Source organism: Babylonia areolata, chromosome 4, assembly GCF_041734735.1.
Source record: "Babylonia areolata isolate BAREFJ2019XMU chromosome 4, ASM4173473v1, whole genome shotgun sequence".
Taxonomy (NCBI): domain Eukaryota; kingdom Metazoa; phylum Mollusca; class Gastropoda; order Neogastropoda; family Buccinidae; genus Babylonia; species Babylonia areolata.
In genome coordinates this window covers 44,640,075-44,652,978 of record NC_134879.1, presented here as the reverse complement: position 1 = coordinate 44,652,978, position 12,904 = coordinate 44,640,075, and the positions used below count along the sequence as shown (strand labels likewise).

Genomic DNA, 12,904 nt, shown 5'->3' with positions numbered 1-12,904 from the left:
CATTATCAACCATTAGCCTAATTTTGATCAGTCTAACTGGTCACGTCACAGTCGCTGCTCAGGACGTTGTCACCTCACCGCTGACAGGCCGTTTTAACTCCGAGACTTGCCTGCTGTCAAAGCGACAACCATCAAATGGTGGTTATGGGGCAAAGACATTATGGATGGAAGCTGAAAATAAATGAATTAATTACAATATACAACTGAGCAGTCAAGTGACAGTCAAGTTCAACTGATGGGCTTCTGCGACTGATGTGAATCCAGATCCAATAAACTGCAACAAATAAAACAAGGAAACATACAAGAACAAACAAGCAATCAAACAATCAGACAAAATTTCGGTGTCTGTCCCATTCTTCCTAATCTTGTCATTCTCAGATATTTTGCCGATATGGAGTGCGTTCGTATTCTTCTCATGCGGCTCCCAAGGTCAATTTCGGGAATTTTCCGGTAATTATCCACTGCACGAAGGGACGTTACTGTGAATTTTGCATCATCATCCGATGTTCTTCAAAGCGTGTGTCCTATCCGTTGTGGCATTGATGTGAGCCAGTGAAGGTTATCCAGTGTTGTTTATTCTTCAATCTACGCTTCATTCGCGAAGACGAAAGAACACTTTCATGGATCGCTTGTAAACAGAGGGAGGAGGTCATTAACTGACGTCGTAAGTCGCAATTATATTTTTTTGTTTATTGGATTATCTACCTAGTTACCAATTACAGTCAACTGCCGCTGTCTACGAATCAGAGTCGGAGTGATTGGTGTTTGTTTAAAACAGAAACGAAAGTCTGTTCTACTCGTCGTTGCCTGATTTGTTGACACACTTTGTGGGTCGAGTAAAAAGCAGCAGTGTTTTCCTAATTCAGATTAAAAAAAAAAAATTCCGTCGTGGAACAAGATGTGATATTGATCGTATTGTATTACTCCTTTGTCACAACAGATAAATTTCTCTGAAATTCGGGATGCTCTCCTCAGGGAGATCGCGTCACTACACTGAGAGTGTCACCCCTTTTTTCTGGCTGCAATTATATTTGTTTGCCTTTCGAAGTGGATTTTTCTTCAGAATTTTACTAGGGACAACCCTTTTGTTGCCGTGGGTTCTTTTGCGTGTGCAAAATGCATGTTGCACACGGGATCTCGGTTTATCAAATCATCCGAATCACTAGCATCCAGACGACCACTGGGAGGGAGAAAATACTAGCAAGTATGGGATTTTGTTGTTGTTGTTGTGTTGGCAAATTATTATTGAATTGACAGTTATTGCCGTGAGATCTTTAAGTATCATAAACGCCATCAAGCAACAAAGATGCTTGGTTTTTATCTTGGCAGTGTACAGTTTTTGGTTCATCAGGTTGTCAAAAAAACTCCCCAAAACAACAACAAAAACCAAACCAAACCAAAACAAACAACAACAACAAAAGTTTACAGACACTACTGTACTGAATATCTAATAGTAATACAGTCCCACAAACTTCTGCTCACAAAATAATAAGCAGAACAAAGCTACCCACTCAAACAAACTATATCAGTATGTGCAACAAAGCTACATCAACAAACAGGAAGTGAGCACAGTCGTGTTACAAGTGGGTAGAGAAACCCCCCAATTTTAGCTTGAAACCTTCATTTTGGGGTTTCCAGGTTAAAGCTTCAAGCCGAAATATGGTTTACAATTACAATGAGCATTAAATTTTGTGTTGTGATATGATGTAATAGTATTTGTGGATGTTTGATTGGGAGGGTGTGTGTGTGGGTGTATGTAAGTATTTTACTTTATGAATGTTTATTAATAGTGTTTATGTTTGAAACAACATCATAGTGGAGGAAACAACATAATTGCACCTGGTTGTTTTGTCTAATACATTTGCTAATATTTCAGCACCATTTCCACCTGTTGAATAAACAAACTTGAATTTTCTTCTCTTTTTTTTCCCAAAATATTTTGTGGTTTTTTTTTCTCTCTAAAAATCTTCCTTTGATTTTGAATAGCATGATTTTAGTTTTTGTGAATTTTTTTTTTAGAGGTTGGTGATTATTTTGCAAAAATCACAAATAGTTATGGAAGCGAAAGTGTTAACACAGATCCACTAACAACAGACAGCATTTTATTGCAGTGGAGAAGAGTAAGAAATTTTATGACTGCTCAACTTGGAATTTGAATTTCTTCTACTGGTTCTAGTTCTTCCTTCTTTTTGCTGTTTGGGGCATTGGAAAATACTTAAAAAAAAAAAAAAAAAAATTTATTAATTTTTTTAAAGATAGATAAGGGTTGTTGTTTTTTATTAAAAAAAAAAAAAAAAAAAAAAATGAAATGAGTATACCACAAAGGGTATCATGCTTCATTCCAGTCTTTTTGAAAAACTTTTGTTTTAAACAGAGTCCGTGAGGGTCTGGGTTTCAATCCTGCTTTTGCCCTTTCTCCCAAGATAGACTGAAATGTTACATTGAGCGTCTGGTCATTCATTGAAAAATAAAGTAAAACCGAGGTCCCGTGTGCAGCACGGTCAGAAAAAGAACCAGTGGCAACAAAAGTGTTGTTGTCTGGCAAAATTATGTAGAAGAAATACACCCTGATGCTGTGATAGGTACACAAATAAAGTAACACATTCACTCAAGGCTTACAGTTAGAAAGCGCGTTGAATTATGCTGCTGGTCAAGCATCTGCCCAGCAGATGTGGTGTTACATATATACAGATTTGTGTGAACGCAGTGACACCTCATTGAAAAACTGAACTGAAACTGAAACAAAACTTTGTAGATGACCAATTTGATTCACTGGATTAACTAATGAAAAATGTATGGAATTGTATTTTCATATGAAGTTGTTTTTTGGGAAGCTGCTATTATGCTAGAAGAAATTTGTCCACAAAAGGTGTACCATAAAGTATAAACTTGTATTTTGTATTTATTCAAAGCTTACCTCAGTACCAATGACAAAGTAAATTTAGCAATTAAAAATTGTTGCTCTGATAGTTCACTATCAGGCTTATCTGACTATCAAACTAAAGTATGAGCCAAACATTGGATAACAGTTAACACTGCTGAAATATAATATAAACTATAGCCGTGGTATTATATATCGTGATAATGAGTGGAAGAAAACAACATAGGACACAGAATGACAGATCGTAGTGTTTTGAGAGAAAACAGTTTACTTTTACTATTTTTATATATATATATATATATATATATATATATATATATATATATATATATATATATATATATATATATATATATTGTGTGTGTGTGTGTTTCAATGCAGAAACTTGAAGCTGAAGATTAACTGCAGCCCACTCCTTCGTTCCTGACAAACACCCACTGGCCTTGGAAGTAGTCAGTTGCTCACAGTGAGTCACACTGTCTCAGCCATGGCAGACATTGCCAACCTTGTCCGTTACACCTGGCGCTTTGGGGTGTTCTTCGCCACCAACCTCTACGGATTTTTTGGCTACGTCATGTGGACACTGGTCTTGTCACCGCTGCGTGTTCTCTGGCCTTCCCTGTATTGGAAGACCGAGTCCAGACTCTTCCGAGCCCTGCAGTCATTTGTCATTCTGTGGATTGACTCTGGAGGTTATGGTGGTGAGTGGGGTCTTGTGGTTTTTTTTTTCTTCTTCTTCTTCTTCTTTTTTGTGCGGGTGGGTGGGGGAGGGTTTTGTTTTTCTGTTTCTTTTTGAATTACAGTGATCTGTTTTGATCTGTTTTTGTGACGGGCGCAATAGCCGAGTGGTTAAAGCGTTGGACTTTCAATCTGGGGGTCCCGGGTTCGAATCACAGTGACGGCGCCTGGTGGCTAAAGGGTGGAGATTTTTACGATCTCCCAGGTCAACATATGTGCAGACCTGCTAGTGCCTGAACCCGCTTCATGTGTATATGCAAGCAGGAGATCAAATACGCACGTTAAAGATCCTGTGATCCATGTCAGTGTTCGGTGGGTTATGGAAACAAGAACATTCCCAGCATGCACACCCCTGAAAGCGGAGTATGGCTGCCTATATGGCAAAAACGGTCATACACGTAAAAGCCCACTCATGTGCATACGAGTGAACGTGGGAGTTGCAGCTCACGAACGTAGAAGAAGAAGAAGAAGATCTGTTTTTGTCATTCTGTCGGTCAGCCCTGGAGTTTATGGTGGTGAGAGGGGTCATGTGATTTTTTGGTTTTGTTGTTTTTGTTTTTTTATTGGGGTGGGGAAGGGTTTTGATTTTCTGTTTGTTTTTGATAATGATCTGTTTTGACCTGTTATTTATTCTTGAGGTTATGGTGGTGAGTGGGGTCATAAGAGATTAAGATTAAAATTTTTCTAAAAATTTTTTAAATTTTAGAATGGGTGGGTGGTGGGGAAGCGTTTTGGTTTTCAGTTTGTTTTTGATGATGACCCTTTGGATGTGTATGTTTTAAATTTTTATGCACTTTAAACACAACAGGCAGGAAAGAAGAAAGAAGAAAACACACACATTGACATATTACATCACTAAGACACGCAGACACACCCATCAGACACACCCATCAAATTTGAAAAAAAAAAAAGAAAAAAAAAGCAAAATGAAAAACAAACAGCAATGACAACAACAAAAAATGGTTGTGTAATTTCTAATACTAATAGTAATTAATTATTATAATTGATATTGTTTGAATGGGAAGAATATGAACACTGTGGGTGTACATGACTCTAGACTCTGGTATGTTTAACTTAATCTTAAACTTTAATCTTAGACTTTAATCTTAACTTTAATATTAAACTTCAAGATTGCTTTATAGAGTTCTGAATTTGTATTCTCTGTACAATAATTGTCTCTATATATATATATATATATATATATATATATATATATATATATATATATCATAGTCTGGTTTATTTTCCTTTAGCCTGTTTAGTTTCTGTTACTGAATGCATGTCTGTTGCATATATGTTATGCATGTGTGTGTGTGTGTGTGTGTGTGTGTGTTTAACATTTATTTGCTTATTTATCATCTTTTTTTTCTTTTTTTTGGTAATAATATTATTGATTATAGTATTTTTTATGTATTTATCTATTATTTTTATTTTATTTTATTTATTTTTTGTTATTTTATTTATTTATTTTATTTTATTATTATTATTTGTTATTTTTTATCCATTTATTTTATTTATTTATTTTATTTATTTTATTATTATTATTTAAATTTTTTTTTTTTATATTAAAAAATAAAAAAAATTATATATATATATTTTTTCTTCTTGAGGCCTGACTAAGCGCGTTAGGTTACACTGCTGGTCAGGCATCTGCTTGGCAGATGTGGTGTAGCATATACGGATTTGACCGAACGCAGTGACGCCTCCTTGAGCTACTGATACTGATACTTAGCCTGTTTAGGGCAATGGTTTTTTGTTCAGTTGAATTTTGCTACTGGTCACCATCATTTTGTCATTCTTAATTTTATGTTATCACTATGTTAAACAATAACATACTTGAGTTTTGTCTGTTAGATTTAGATTTGAGATATAAAAAAACGGGAAAAAAAAGAGGTGGAAGGAATGGAGCCATTCAGAGTGGCAGGGGCATTCGGGTGGGGTGGGGTGGGGTAGAGTGGGGGAGTTTTCAGTAAAGATTAAACGAGAGTTTAGAGGCAGTAGCTGCAGGTTGTACTTGTAGTGAATGAGTAAATTGCTTTTAATTAGTTTCGTTTCTTATGAAGCCACATTCATGTGACAGTGTATACTTGTGTCTTAACATAGTTTCAATTGCAAAATGTAAATGTGCGGACATGAGATGAACTGACGATGCATGAAAATGTAAATTACTTGAAAGCAAACACACAGTGACATAAAGTGACACACAGCACTTCACACAGTCACACAGTCACACACACAGTCACACAGACACACACACACACAGACACACACACACACACACACAGAGTGAGTGATGAGTGACATCCCCCCACAACCCCCACCCCCATCCCCCCACATTATTACAAATGCAGGACAAATTGAATTGATTCCTGAAAATAGAAGACTTGCTAGCATAAGCACTGTTTGTGGATGTGGTATGTGTGTGCTGCTGCATGTGGTGTGTGTGTGTGTCTGTGTTTGTGTGTGTGTATGAGTGTGAAGTGCTTGCTTTGTGTTGTTTGGTATGGAGAATGTTCAGTGTGGTGTGGTAAAGTCTATAGAAAATAAAAGCAAAGAATCTTGTTTTGGTCACATCTTTGGGAACCCTGTAATCTTATCTCTCTCGCTGCCTCCCACCCCCGCCCCCCCGCCCCCCCATCCACAACCACCTCCCTCCACCTCCTTAGTTGTGGAGTCGGGAGACGAGGTGGGGCGGCTGTCGGAGCAGGAGGTGCTACTGCTGGCCAACCACCAGTCGACAGCGGACGTCCCCCTGGTGATGTTGGCACTGTGGAACAAGGGCAGCGTCATGGCCAACTCCTACTGGATCATGGACTGGATCTTCCACTTCACCAACTTTGGCATCATGTCCTCCATCCGCAGGGACGTCTTCATCAAACAGGTGAGGTGAAGGGCGGGATGCACCAGCCCTGTGGTTGTCTTGTCTTTCAGTCTTTCTGTGTTTGTGCGTGCGAGAGAGAGAGAGAGAGAGTTTTTATGTGTGTGTGTGTGTGTGTGTGTGTGAGAGAGAGACTCAGAGAGAGAGTGAGAGTGTGTGTGTGTGTGTGTGTTTGTGTGTGTAGGAGAGAGAGAGTGTGTGTGTGTAAGTGCATACTGTACAACATGTATGCCTGTACATACAAATACGTGTGTATGTCATACTCTCATGCATAGTGGTGTGGTGTCCTGGTAGTAGTGTGTTCATCTAGGAAGCAAGAGAATCTGAGCGCACAGGGTTGAATCCATCACTTGCCAGTGTTTTCTGCCCCTCCATTAGACCTTGAGTTGTGGTCTGGATGCTGGTCATTCAGATGAAATAGAAAATTGAGGTCCTGTGTGTAGCATGTCAAAGAACCCACGACAACAAAAAAAGTTATACATGGCAAAATTCAGGGGAAATATCCACTTTTATAGGAGAGCAAAATACACTTGCAGTTGCAGGCAGAAAAAACAGGGTGATGCCGCACTGTAGCGACATGCTCTCCCTGGGCAGAACAGCCAGAATTTCACACAGAGAAATCTGTCATGTCAAAAGACAAATAGACTAATACATTACAATACAGTACAGTACAATACAATACAGTACAAAAAAACTACAATACAATACAATGTCATACAATATGATACGATACAATACAGTACAACACAGTGTGATGCAATGCAATTGCAATGCAATGCAATACAAATTACAATACAATACAATACAATGTGATATAATACAATACAATTACAATACAATACAATACAATGTGCACTTGGATGTGTTAATGATTACGATGTGATATATGTTAAATGATAATTGATGGAATGATGGCCTAGAGGTAATCCATCGGCCTAGGAAGAGAGAGAATCTGTGTGCAGTGGTTCGAATCCCAGCAGTCACCAGTATTTTCTCCCCCTCCACTAGACCTTGAGTGGCGGTCTGGACACTAGTCATTTGGATGAGACGATAAACTGAGGTCCCGTGTGCAGCATGCACTTAGCGCACGTAAAAGAACCCATAGCAACCGCTTCGATTGGAAAACAGAAAAAGCTGCAGGCAAGAAAAAATACAAAAAAATGGGTGGCGGTGTCAGTGTAGCGACACACTCTCCCTAGGGCGAGCAGCCTGAATTTCACACAGAGAAATCTGTTGTGACAAAAAAGAGTAATGCAATACATTACAGTATATTATAGCAATGTTGTGCGTGTGTGAGTGACAGGGCAAGGAGACGCGTGACCAGCAGTTTGTGATGCTCAAACAACACCTGTTGGACTGCTACCTGCCACAGGGACGCAAGTGGATCGTCCTATTTCCTGAGGGCGGCTTTCTGCGCAACCGCATGGAAGTCAGTCAGAGGTCAGTGCGGTGGTGTTTGCAGCCTTCTCCTGGCACTGCTACTAACTGCTATTGTACTACTGTATTTTACAGGCTGTGACTAGTGAGGCGATACTTTATTTCTCTACTTACCACCCGTGCGCCTTGTACTGTGCGCTTAATGTATGGTTAAAATCTGCTATATCCAGGTCATTAATCAGAATTGAGTCACAGACGACCTCAAAGCCTGCAAGTTCCATGTTCGTGTTGGTAAAAATGAACGAAACTGTGCTATAAATGAACAAGAGAGGCAAGGCCTTCAAGACTCACTTGTGATATTATTCTGGTGTATCTTGGGCATTCAAAAAATCTTTGAGGGCAATTAAAAATTCTTTTTAAGTCCACGGTAAAGGAGACGTGGCTATCGCTGCAATCACACTGCAACATTTAGCTGTTTTCTCTGGATCTAGATAGATGTACAAGTTTAGTTACATGTACCCGCCAGGTATGTATGACACGGTCGATTCAATTTCTCTTTTCTGTCCATTCTAATTTTAAGGTTTTAAAGTTGATATGAAAATTGAGTATTTTGTTAAACTAATAACATGTAGAGCCAAGGACAAGTACTTCTAGATGTTGTATGAAGTGAAAAGGACTTCATTTTGAAAAAAGTCAAGACAAAATTTTTACGTTTTGTCAAGTGTGTATTAACTCTCATGGTTTTTTTAATTTTTAACTGTGAATTCCGACTGATTTTGTTCATATTTTTTGGCAATTTGGGGCATAATCCAGTAAGTGATGAGGCGTTCACAAATCTTTCTCTGAATAAATATTTAACAGTCGATCTCCTCCAACTTTCCATCACATGTTATCATGAATTGTCGATTGAATATAGGATTGAACGGGCAGGTCAACATCTTGAAACAAAATGGCGTACTTCGCTTTCGCGAGGAATATGAGCACGCGCTTTGAATATGTATAAATATGTGTACGCAATTGATTTTTGCCAATGACCTTCAGGGCTCAGCCAGTAGATCTATAAAGTCCACTCGTAGTACTGATTTTAGTATTTTCTGAAAAAGACCACTTGGGTGAATGAACATAGTGAAAGCCCTGTACACCGAGAGTAAAACACACAAGCTTTTTATGTATTGCGTATAATTTCAAAATGTAATGTTTAAGATGAGAAAGATCAGTTTAAAGCAAATTAACCCCCCTAGCATTAATTACAGATTAATTTCCCTTTTTTACTATCTGCACCAAAGACATGCAAAATAAATATAACTTCCATGCTTAGCAAAAGAAGTTCCTGTTTGAACAAAAAATGATAAAAATGACTGCTCTTGTTGTTGTGTCAGAATATCAGATCAAAGTGCCAAGTTTAGAGAGAGAAAAAAAAATATATATAACAGTTTGCATATAATTTGGCTTCTTTTTTATATTTTTGTGTGCTGATCTCAGAGGTGCAATATTGTTTTAAACAAGATGACTGGAAAGAACTGAATTTTTCCTATTTTTATGCCTAATTTGGTGTCAACTGACAAAGTATTTGCAGAGAAAATGTCTATGTTAAAGTTTACTACGGACACACAGACACACACACAGACACACACACACACAGACAACCGAACACCGGGTTAAAACATAGAGTTTACTGTTACCACCGGATCTTTACTTCTGCCACCTTGACAGCTGCATTACTTTCATTTGCTGCCACTGCTATTGCTACTGCTGCTACAGTTATCAGAACCACTATCTCTTCATGTAGCTGGTAGGGATGTGGGTCATTCACACACTGAACTCCCTGCAGTTTACCTTATATGCTGAGTGACTGAGTGTATTGTATGAGCCCTTTAGTAAAAAAAAAGAAAGGAAAAAAAAGGAAAAGAAAGTGCGGTGTATGTACATTCCAGTATATAACCTGCATACCTGCACTGAATACACTTGTTAAACTCCCTTTTTTTTTTATCTTTGTTTATTATTATTATCACTTTTTTTTGCAAAGCTGCTTTCTGTTATTGTTCTTCATTCGTGGACTGCAACTCCCACGTTCACTCATTTGTACATGAGTGGGCTTTTATGTATATGACCATTTTTGCCCTGCCATGTAGGCAGCCATACTCTGTTTTCAGGTGGTGTGGTGGGGGCAGGAAGGGTTGGAGGGTGCATGCTGGGTATGTTCTTGTTTCCATAACCCACCAAATGCTGACATGGATAACAGGATCTTTAATGTGTGTATTTGATCTTCTGCTTGCATATTCACACACAAAGGGGGTTCAGGCACTAGCAGGTCTGCACATGTGTTGACCTGTGAGATCAGAAAAATCTCCCACCCTTTACCCACCAGGTGCTGTTACCGAGATTCGAACCCGGTACCCTCAGACTGAAAAGCCAGCGCTTTAACTACTCGGCTATTGTGCCCATCTACTACGATTCAATCCATGCTGTTGACCATGACCAGGGTGTGTCCTGTTGTTGTCTGACCATTTTGTGGTGTGTGTGTGTGTGTGTGTGTGTGTGTGTGTGCATATGATTGATGAGTACATGTGTATGTTGTGCTATTCAGGTTTTGAGGAAAGTTAGCAAATTCACAACAAAACTCTTGTGTGACCTACTGTACCACATAATGGCAGATCATGTAAAACTAATCCCCCTCCACCACTCCCTCCCCATTGCAACACAACACACAAGTGAGGTGAAGTGGGAGGGGGTGGAATTCACAAGTCTGGCATCATTGTCATGTGGCGCAGGTATGCCAGAAAGAATGGTTACCCCTTGCTGCATAATGTCAGCCTGCCAAGGGTCGGTGCCATGAAGACCATTTTGGACACCGTTGGTGCCTCCAGCCATGACAACTCCAAGGACAGCGACACTGTCACCAATGGAAATTGTGAGTCTCACTTTGCCAGGGGGCTGATGTGCCAGTTATGTTTATATGTCTGTTTGATAATGATAATAATAATGATGATCATAATAGTGATAATGGTAACAATACAGACTTAACTCACACTTCCCAGGCAGAGAGCTTGTGGCGTTGAAAATTAAACGTACACTGGTGTTTACAATTGAAAATTAAACGTACACTGGTGTTTACAATTGAAATTAAACATACATAAAGTATATATGCATTAAAGTACAACATATTGTACACAAACAGGTGTGCACACATGCAAGCACATGTGTGTATGTGTGTGTGTATGTGTGCATGCACACACCTGCCATGTCATGAATTGAAGAAATGGAAGTGTGAATGCTTGATCATGTGTGCATGCGCAGGCACAGATGCACAGACACAGACACAGACGCACACACACACACATGCATGCACACATACACACAGAGAAGACAAGTGATACAGACAGAAATGTAAATGTTAAGATTGCTTTTTCTTTTTTTCTTTTCTGTTTTTTCCAAACTTGATCTTCTGATATTGCCAAATGTCCACTAGGTTTTAGACAGAAGACGACATGCGTTCTCACTCCTTGACATACATGCCACCCTATCAAGACACACAGATAACACACTTTGGAATCTATTTTGGGGGTAAAGGCACAGATGACATACTCACATAGGTTCTCACTTCTAGATATATCCACAGACCATCCTTTTTAAAATCACCTAGGAATATTTTGGGGGTGAAGGCATAGATAACATAAGTTCTCACTCCTGGATCCACACACCATCCTCTAAAATCACTTAGGAATCTATTTTGGGGGTGAAGGCACAGATGACATAATAGGTTCTCACTTCTCAGTGCGCACACCATCCTCTTTAAAAATCTCACCGCCTGCTTTATAGTCTACTCTTACAATTTCCCTGCAGGCAACCTCAGACTGGAGGACCGCCGTGTGAGGTGGGTGGTGGACATGACCATCGCCTACAGCAACGACGAGGGCGCCCCGCCGGACATGTTCGGCATGTGCGTGGGCTACCGCCAGCGGCAGGACATGCATGTGCATTACCGTGCCTACCCCCTGTCCAAAGTGCCCCGGGACGGGGATGGGATGACGAAGTGGCTGTACAACCTGTACGAGGAGAAAGAGGACCTGATGGAGTACTTCAAGTCGCACGGTTGCTTCCCGGCCGACAGCGCCGGGGCGGCAGCTCTGCCCTCCAAGCCAGCGCAGGTGATCACGTACGACTGGGTCCACGTTGTTTTGATCCAGGGCTTCTATATGGCCTCGGCTTATGTTCACTACGCTTTTGTGCTGAAGCCCTTGTGGTCCTTGGTGTTTGGGTGAATTTAACAACAACAAAACGTTTTTAGCTCCCCTTTGCTCATCAGAATGGATGTAAATTATTTTTTAACCTGAATACAAAGAGAACGGAAAATTGCATTGGTTGTTGATTATTTTTTACTTTGATAGAGAGGGAAGGGAGAGTTGTGTGATTATTTAAGTGACAATTGTTTAAAGTAATGGCGGTTGTGGGGGGTATTGCTTTTCTTGAGGAAAATACCTTTTGAATGAATTTTTTCATGCACTATGAAAAATGGTAGAAAGCAGAAGTTGGGAACAAGAAAGCTGAAGTGACCATGTGCAAGTTTTTTTGTTTTGTTTAAAGTTGGAATGATTGTCATTTGTTGGAAAGGTAGAATGCAGAAGATTTTTCATATGTCATTGTTATTTATTGAAAAGTGAAATACAAAAGCTTATTGGTGTGGCAAAGCAAATATCTCTTGGTGCTTGTACAAGAACGAAGTGGTGCCAGTGCGTTTGTTACATTTGTTTAATCCTTTATGAAAATAAAGAAAAATAGCATTCAGTAACTCACCACACAGAACAAATTTACATGAAGATTTACTATTGGGATAGAAAAATAATGTTGTTCATTATTTTTTATTCTTTGTTTTGTTTTTGTTTTTTAATTGTGGGCTTGACTTTATTGTTACAACAGAAGCTTGAAGTTTTGTGCCTCTTTTGTTTTGTGGGAAAGGGAGAGCTACTGAACTTGCTTTTGTTCATTCAGACCAGTGTGTGTGAGCTATAAGTTTATACTCCTAATAACAA

General features: G+C 39.2%; 1 protein-coding gene across 1 annotated transcript; it reads left to right on the top strand.

The window, feature by feature from the left end:
• Positions 1–507: 507 nt before the first annotated feature.
• On the top strand, positions 508–12,379 carry LOC143281704 (acyl-CoA:lysophosphatidylglycerol acyltransferase 1-like). The gene is made up of 6 exons (XM_076586962.1): positions 508–664; positions 3,263–3,582; positions 6,286–6,500; positions 7,801–7,937; positions 10,646–10,785; positions 11,718–12,379. The coding sequence occupies exons 2-6, from the start codon at positions 3,369–3,371 to the stop codon at positions 12,134–12,136; spliced, it is 1,125 nt and encodes a 374-aa protein (XP_076443077.1). The 5' UTR covers positions 508–664; positions 3,263–3,368; the 3' UTR covers positions 12,137–12,379.
• Positions 12,380–12,904: the final 525 nt, after the last annotated feature.

Bases quoted from the DNA above. Each gene is read 5' to 3' on its own strand.
- LOC143281704 (XM_076586962.1), top strand. From the start codon at position 3,369: ATGGCAGACATTGCCAACCTTGTCCGTTACACCTGGCGCTTTGGGGTG. The intron at 7,938-10,645 runs GTCAGTGCGGTG...CATGTGGCGCAG, and splicing joins CGCATGGAAGTCAGTCAGAG to GTATGCCAGAAAGAATGGTT. The intron at 10,786-11,717 runs GTGAGTCTCACT...ATTTCCCTGCAG, and splicing joins CACTGTCACCAATGGAAATT to GCAACCTCAGACTGGAGGAC.